The sequence below is a fragment of the Quercus lobata genome, chromosome 2 (assembly GCF_001633185.2).
Source record: "Quercus lobata isolate SW786 chromosome 2, ValleyOak3.0 Primary Assembly, whole genome shotgun sequence".
NCBI classification, from domain to species: Eukaryota; Viridiplantae; Streptophyta; class Magnoliopsida; order Fagales; family Fagaceae; genus Quercus; species Quercus lobata.
The window spans coordinates 83874803-83883913 of NC_044905.1; the positions used below are offsets into that span (position 1 = coordinate 83874803).

The following is a 9111-nucleotide window of genomic DNA, read 5'->3' on the forward strand; positions in this document are numbered from 1 at the left end:
TTCCGGACTAGTTAGCTATTACTATAGTGGTAAAGATGAAGAATAAGAAATGAAGGGCCTGCGTTGACTTTATTGACCTTAACCGAGCATGTCACAAGGATCCTTTTCTCGTCCTAAAGATAGACTAGCTGGTGGATGCCACTTATGGCCATCTAAGGATAAGCTTTCTAGACACATTATAGGGATGTCACTAGATTGCCTTGGCCCTAAAAGATCAAGAGAAAACATATTTCATCTCTCTTGAAGGCAACTACCATTACACGGTTATGCCCTTTGGATTGAAGAATATTGGAGAGACTTATCAGCGATTGGTTACTCGAATGTTTAGGGAACATATCAGTAAAACAGTGGAGGTATATATTGAAAATATGGTAGTTATGAGTAAGAAGCTTGAGAAGCACATCCCAAACCTGGCCGAGATATTTGAGATATTGAGGCATCATAAGCTGCACCCCAACGTTGCTAGTATTATTGGGCTTGGCTTCCACAATAGACTTTTTTTAGTTTGCACGGATCTACTGTTGACATAGTAAACTTCAAGGTGCACAGATCTCTTACAATTATAGTAACTACACCACATCTTGATTGCAGTAGTGGTTGGTGCAAAGTTCTTCACAACAACATGCTTCAATAGTGAACCATAAGTAACTTAATACAAAACCATAGATGCACAAAAGTCGCAAAAACTTCTCTCTAATGTGTATGTCTTGTATATGATGATGGCTATGAAAACTAGTATTTAAGTAGTCTTAGAACCCCTAGTGCACGAATTCCAAGATTGCGATTTCATTAACAGTAGAACTAAGAATTTTGTTATTCAAAGCTTGATCGATTAGCTAGTGATCATGAGGTATAAGTAACCTCGATCAATTGGTATTTCATGCACATTAGTGCATAAATCAAGGATAATTTATGGAGCTTGGATGAATGTTGTGAATTGAGAAAAGAAAATGTGTCGCAATAGTGAGAAGAAAAAAAATCTATGGATGTGAGTAAAAAAACAATTAGATTTTCTTTAGCTGTTAGACATACATTAGAGAAGATAAATTTTTAGTGTTCTCTAGGGAGAAACTTTTTTTGGGTGTTATAACCACGGAGAGTTGTTCTATTCGGGCTGAGTTCCTATTATTTCCTAGAGAGAACATATTATTGTATTGATTGTGGATCTCAAGTTAGGCATAAAACTCAAGAAGATATTGTAACTAATTTTATAATAGTGAATTTACTTGAAGTTTTTCCGGTAGTTTTTTTTTTCTTAAAAGAAAAAGGGTTTTTCAAGTAACTTTTTATGTTTTTCTATGTAATAGATATCTTGGCTTTGTAAATTTAGTGATAACATTTTTATAGATGGATTAAATTTCTTAATTGATTTTCTTATTTCATACAAAATTTGTGGCTCACACTCACTCTTATTCTGTAGATCTATTCGATTCTTTAATATATTTATTTCCCATTGAAGTATGGCTACTTTCTCTTTCACGGTCAATTCCAGGGTTAAAGTTAAAACAGGAAAACTCGAAGCAATCTCAAGCCAATGAACTATTTAAAAAGTGTCTTCAGGCTTACAGAGGTGATGTTGAGAATCCATCAGTGATTCCACATGTTCTGTTTGATGCAGCAGAAGCAGGAAACATTGAGTGCTTGATCATGCTTATTCGTTTTGACCTTGATCTATTATGGAAAACAAGAAATAGTAAAAGCATATTTCATGTTGCTGTTGAGAAGCGCCATGAAAGCATGTTCAATTTACTTAATGAGATAGGTTCTGTTGGAGATATAATAATAAATACAAAAATTGAAGATACAGGCAACATTTTGCATTTAGCTGCAGGATTGGCACCTAAAGAGAAGCTGAATGCTGTATCAGGAGCAGCTCTTCAAATGAAACGAGAAATATTATGGTTCAAGGTACTTATATTCTTTGAGTAGTGTGTGTTGAACCATAGAATGTACACTCCTGTTTCCACATAGATTTCATTTCTACCCTAACTTTTCGGTGTTTTTGGATTAAAATGTCTCTCAAAAAACTAACAAGTCTCTCATGTGACATTTCCTATGATTTATAATGGAAGGAGGTGGAAAAGGTTGTACCACCTGCGTTCAAACAAATGAAAAATGGAAACGAAGAAACACCATATGCTTTATTTGCGAGGACACACGAGGAGTTAAGGACGAAGGGAGAGAAGTGGATGATGGACACAACTAAGTATTCTATGGTGGTTGCTACACTAATTAGCTTTGTAATGTTGACAGCCGCAAAAGCTGATGGATTAAAGGATAGTCCTAATCTTTTTATGGTCTTCTCAGTTTCAAGTGCAATAGCATTATTTTGCTCATTGACATCCCTAGTAATGTTCTTATCCATCCTTACCTCGCGTTATTCATACAACGACTTTCTTGTGTGCTTACCAGTTAGGTTGATGATTGGAGTTGCTTCACTTTTCATCTCAATTGCCGCCATGACTGTTTCATTTTCTGCATCGTATTGGTCAGATCGGGAATTGCCATTAATCTTCGTTGTCAGTGGTTCATTTGCTTGTGTGCCAATCTTATGCGTGTTGCTGAAGTACCGTCTATTTGTTGATATAGTCCGATCTATCTTGTTTCGGTTTCGGAAACGTCGACGTCTACTTTAGGAGGAGGAATCTTATGGACTACTATGTAGCGGGTGTCTTACTGTGAATCCAACGCCCACTGCAGAATTCTGGCATATAAAATAATTATTGCTACTTTACTAGCAATGGCCAGTCTAGTGCGACTTCTCAATCTTTCTGTTGTTTTCCTTCCTACGTATGTGTGAAATGACTATGAATAAATGTGTATTGTAACACTGGATGTTGATCACATATTATCTTTTGCATTTAATTTTATTTTATTTTTTTGTATATTTATCTACAATGTGTTATCTTGTACTAGTTTTGAACAAAACATACAAAATCAATTCCATATGTTAGGGTTTTTTATCCCAATTATCACCAAATTAACCAACTTAATTGCCCCTATTACCCAACTCATAACACACACAAAATGTGAGACTTTTATCATGTTTCTTCCATCCTAGAATTTATCATGACAACGTGTTTGCTTAACATCATCCATATACAACATGATGATTCAATAGACATCTAGAAAAAGCTACAGAATGCATTTTATACGACACATTTTACTAAGTCTACTCCAACTCATTATTGCAATTTTATCCATTGTAATACCATATATTTTCATCAGTTGACCGAAACCTTTGTCTCGTAACGAAAATGCTAACATCACGCTCTAGGCTGCGGTCTTAGTGCATTTTTCAAAATAAGCATAAACATTCCGATAACCTGTAAAAACTGTGTTTAGACAAATTTCAGGTGAAACATATATGGGGTTGCTCCATCAGCAAAACAGGGATACAAGTGAGTAGTAAGTGATCATAGGCTCGATCAAATCATCATCGTCCATACGTTCACGACTAGTGACGGACAGCCTAACCAAGATTGTCCTGGAAGAAATGGTCGTCGCTCAAGGACGAGTAAACCCACTTCCACCCCTCGAGGAACCGTTATAAAACATTAATCAACCTTCAGACCGTTGGGAGGGACAGCTCACCATTAACACCCCACAGGGGCGTTACCAGGCAAGAATAAAGTCTCCAGTAAGACTCCACCAACGGCTAGAAGAAACCACCTGTAAGTGCATGCATATAAATACATAACCCCAAAAGGGGTGGAGGTAAGGAAAAAACTCTAACACATTATTTTCACAGCTCTCTTTTGTCAATCTTTCTGACTTTGGCATCGGAGACTTTTTGGCAAGCACCACACTAGCGAACTACATCCGTTCTTCCCTTCACTCGTTATTGAGGATTGGGTTGGTTGAGGGCGACTCCCATCTGGACGATCATACTTGACTGACGATCTGAGCATCATCAGTTTGGCGCCGTCTATGGGGAACAATTCAACATGTGATCTGTCCCCGGTCCAGATGGAATTCAGTACAAACCCAGATCCCGCTGCATTGGCCCTACAAATTCAGTCGCTATCAACTACTGTGGAAGAACTCACCAGACAGAACTAAGAGATGAAGCAACGGTTGCTACAGGAAAGTAATCGTGCAGACAGGGGCGACGACGAAGACAGCAATAGAAGGCGAACCAGCACTCCGGAAGAGGCAAGCTCGGATCTCTTAAGAGAGATGAGGAAAGAGATGGACAAACTGAGGAACGCCATCAAAGGAAAAATGGACCAAAGCTTGGAGAGGATCGTCCGGAAGACGGACTCAACTTTTACCATGGCTGTCTAGGAGTACCCAGTACCCTCCAAGTTCCGTCTATCCCAGCTAGAACCCTTCGACGGGCTGAAAGATCCCTTGGATCACCTGAATACCTTCAGGACGACCCTAGGCCTTCAACAGCCACCTGATGAGATTTTGTGTCATTCCTTCCCTACAACTCTCAAACGAGCAGCTAGGGAGTGGTTTGACAAGTTGCCAACATCGTCCATTGATAACTTTGAACAGTTAAGCAGTTCCTTTGTTCGTCATTTCGTAGGCGGGCAGCATCCAAAAAGGACTGCTGACCATTTGCTTACCATCAGACAAGGAGAGAAGGAACCATTGAGGTCTTATGTGACACGCTTCACCCGAGGAATGCTGGAAGTAGACGAGACGGATGACAAGGTACATCTCACGACCTTCAAAGCAGGGTTGAAGTCTAGAGATTTTGTGGCATCTTTGGCAAAGAACCCCCCTAAGACAATGGCCGAGGCATTGTTGAAAGCACAAAAGTACATGAACGCGGAAGAAGCACTAGCAGCCATTGACAGAGCAGAAAAGAACAAAGAAAAGAAGAACAAAGAAAAGAAGAAGGAAAAGAAGGACGATCGACGAGGGCAAAAAAGGGATTGGGCTGATCGACGGAATGACGATGGAAATAGGAAAAGGGAGGACAAGAACCCTCGTCCAAGGAAATTCACACCGCTGATGATGCCCGTTGACTAGATTCTAATGGAGATAAAGGACGAACCGTCCCTCAAGTGGCCAAGATCACTCCATTCAGCGCCTGGTTTGCGTGACAAGAGGAAATACTGCTGCTTCCACAAAGATCATGGGCATTACACAGAGGATTGCAGGGACCTGAAAGAGCAGATTGAAGAGCTCATCCGTAATGGGAAACTACAACAGTATATAAAAAGGGGAGATTCCGGTAGGTACGGATAGAAAAGCTAGCAAGTTAGTTCAAGGAGAGACGAAGACCGCCCCCAACCTCATCCACAAAACGCACTGGGGGAGATAAAAACTATTACCGGAAGACCAACCACTGGGGGATCATTCAAATCCCTCAGGAAATCATACCAAAGGCAGGTAAACAGTGTCCACAGTATACCCCCATTGAAGCAAAGATGAACCAATGGAGACTTGTACTTCTCTAAAGAAGATGCCAGAAGTGTAAAGCAACCTCATGATAACCCACTTGTCATTATGATCATGATCGAGGGGTTCAACACGTGAAGAGTCTCTTGTAGGTTTGTTATTTTGGCTTCATGTAAAGTATAACATTTATGTTTATTTTATGTAGTTTCGTTTAATTATTTGTTTTGTTTCATGTTTATTTGTTTATGTTGACGCTTTGTGTTTTTGTTTTATGTTAGTTTAGTTTAGTTTAGTTTTTAGGATTTCTAACATGCTTGTTTGATCTCACATATTATATCTTTGTTTGATTAGATCTCTGAAAATGTAATTTTTTGAATCTGTGTTAAAGGATACGTGTGCATCATTGAGCATGCGTGCACATGGTTCAACCATGTGTACGCATAGTTGAGTATGCGCACACACCTTGAATCCAGATTAGGGTAAAATCTTGTTTTTATTTGTTTTAATAATTTTTCACATAATCTTTGATTTTTGTTTGACACTATTTTATGTTAATTATTTAGATTTAATTATTTTCCATCTTTGTTTTAGTATTTTTGCCATGTTTAGCACATTTGATATTATTTCCTTGTGTGTTTTATTTGATTGTCAACTTGCCATGTTTAATTCATTTTGTTTGATTATGTTTTATTTATTTCCTTTTATATTGTGATATGTTTTTAACATGTTGCATGCGTTTTTTTTTTTTTTTTTTTTTTTTTTTTTTTTTTTTTTAATTTAAAGTGCATGTTGTATGTTTAGGTTAAGGATTAGGGCTCTCATAATAAACTCTTTAATTAAATATGGCCTAGCAACACATAATGGAGGTCAACCCACAAGTCGGGCGGTCTTGGGTGCTTAACACCTTCCAAAGCCATACCAAAACTCCGAACCCATAATCTGGTTCGTGGATTCATGTGTGTAAGTGATTGGCCCAAATGGCTCAATATGGTCCCTAGACCTAATCGAGGTGGCAACTCTGCTGGGGATAAAGATGAAGTTTAACTTCAACGTGTTGTTAGGCCATAATTAAATAAAGATTTTATTAATTGAGCCAAATCCCAGTTTAATTTTTTTTTTTTGCACATACTTCACTTGGTTCTTTTGTCCCTTTATCTCGGCTGGTGATGAGTGGGAAGATGAGTACAATCTGTGCAATTGCCTATGATGGGCTTTGAGTACGTTAACGGTTTGTCATCAATCCACAAAGGTCCACTTAGGCCCTCAGTTGGAATCATGGCCCACCTAGTTGTGAGTGACTTACTGATCTATCCCTTTAGCTTTATGGAGCTTACCCACATGTAGATGAACTTAAAACCCAATTGTGTAGGGTTACCCAATTGTGTGTGTATGTGTGTGCTTTGTTTGAATTTTTTTTTTTTTTTTTGGGCTAATAAAATTGGTCAATCTTTTTAGTTTTTTTTTTCGTTAAAAAAAAAAACAAAATATATAAATTCCAAAAAAATTAAAAGAGTGAGGTTTTTTGTAAATAATTTTTTTTCAGGAAAGAGTTGATTTTTTTTTCTTTAAATGTGAGTTTTTAGTGAGATTTTTTTTTTAATTATAAATTCTTGAAAAAAAGTTTCAAAACATGAGTTTTCTGTAAATATATATTCTAAAAAAAATCAAATTGAGTTTTCAAGAAAGAGTTTCTTTCAAGATAGAAATTTTCAAAAAAAAAAAATCTTAGAGCTTTTCTTTAGTAATAAATTTTTTTGAAAGGTTGGCCCATTCTAGTAGCCCATTTTTGTTTGATGCTTTGAGTCTTTCCTACGTTGTGTCTTGGGCTTAGGTCCATTCATGTCTTGTCTTGGGTCTTAGGCCCTTCCTTGTCTAGTCTAGGGGCATTAAGCCCATCCTTGTGTCATCTCGGGCCTTAGGCCTAACCTTTGTCATGTCTTGGGCTTAGACCCATCCGTGTTTTGTCTTTGTCATGTCTTGAGCATTAGGCCCATCCTTGTTTGGTCTAGGGGCATTAGGCCCATCTGTGTCTTGTCTTTGTTTTGTCTAGGGGCATTAAGCCCATCCTTGGTCTTGTCTAGGCTTTGATCCATCCTTGTTATTCATTTTTGGGGCCTTAGGCCCATGTTGAGTCTTCTAGGGTTTTTACCTTATTTTTCCTTTGTTTGCGTTTTAGGTCCATTCTAGTTTGTCTAAGGGCATTAGGCCCATGTCTTGTTGAGGTTTGTCATCTTTTAGTGTCTTCATTGTTGTTTCTTCAAGTTTCTTCCTTTTGGGTCTTATCTTCTTGGGTCTTGTCTAAATTTTGTGGTCTCATTCTAGGGGCATGGTTAAGTGGGAATTGAATGTAAAATTTATTGTCGGTGATCTTCATGAAATGTTTCTCATAAGGATAAGTCTCTTGTAGATGACCCATCATTGTTCCTAAAAAGGGTATTGCACAACCCTCTTGGTCTCGAACCTCTAATAATCACGTCATAAGAATTGATCTTAATTGTGTTGACCAAATGGCACTAAGCGACCATGATATTTTGAAGAAGATGGAAGAAATGATGACAAGGATGACTATGGTATGCTAAAGAGGTCCCAAGGTATGGAGGACTACATGCTTGATATTGAGGAGTTGTGTCCATTTCCCGATGTCCAACTCCCCCCAAAGTTGAAGATGCCAAAAATGGATTCTTTTGATGGTATTGGAAATCCCAAGAATCATTTGAAGCAATATGTTCTTGCCATAAAGCCTCTAGGTCTTACCTAAGAGCAACCATTTTGTGTTTCCCTCGAACTCTTAGTGGTGTAGCCCTACAATGGTATCTCTCATTGGAAAATGCTAAGATGAATGATTGGAACAAGATGGTTGAGGCTTTTACACAACAATATTCATACAACGTTTGTTAGGACATATGTGATTCATGTTAGGAACATTTGTCAATATTTATATAGTTGGCTAATCCTTTGACAAAACGCACTTTACTTGTAATTGGGTAGATCTAGGATGTGTTTAATACTTTAAGAAACAAGTTGTTCAAGTCTAGTATTAAAGCCATGAAGATTGGACCAAGAAACAAGTGAAGAAAAGTTGTTTACTAAAGCTGGACAGATAGCTCGACACTTGCGTGACACCTCTCGATAGCTAGGCTATCTATTCAGCTCTTCAGTTGATTGTTATCGCAATCTCGACACCTCTCAATAGCTGGTGGATCAATCGAGAAAGCTCCTGTTTCCTCGACAGCTCCTCGATAGCTTCTCGATAGCTGTATTTGTCGAAGTTTAAAGCTCGACACCTCTTCAACACCTCCCAATCGATCGAGGTTACGGGAATTTAGATTTCTAGATCTGATTTTCGGCCCAAGTTTTTGTATTTGTGTAGGGTTTCTTTTCTCACAACCCTAGATCTATATAAGGCTTATTTTAGAGGCCGTCACATATAAGAATACAAGGAGAACACATGCAAAAGGTGATCGATGCCTTATTCTCTCTGAAAGAAGGTACTGTGTCTTTGCGCCTTAGGGTTTTGTAACCAAGTGTTTCTTGATATTCATTGTTGATGAAGTGAAGAACTTTACAGCCAACATTCTTCTTCCTTAAGTTGGTGAGTGAGTCACGTACTGGGATTCGTGCAAAGGAGTTAGTCACGTACTAGGATTCGTGCATCAAAAGGGTGGCGTTCATATATTGAAGAGTTCAGAGGTTTTGAAGTGGTAGAAGGTTTCTACTGTGAGTTCATCTACGGGGATTGTAGAGCCTAGGGACAAA

The 9111-nt window shown here is 38.2% G+C and overlaps 1 protein-coding gene across 1 annotated transcript; it reads left to right on the forward strand.

Moving 5' to 3' along the window:
* The first annotated feature begins 266 nt into the window (after nucleotides 1-266).
* Nucleotides 267-2636, forward strand: LOC115972824. The gene is made up of 3 exons (XM_031093068.1): nucleotides 267-465; nucleotides 1493-1908; nucleotides 2073-2636. The coding sequence occupies exons 1-3, from the start codon at nucleotides 267-269 to the stop codon at nucleotides 2634-2636; spliced, it is 1179 nt and encodes a 392-aa protein (XP_030948928.1).
* Nucleotides 2637-9111: the final 6475 nt, after the last annotated feature.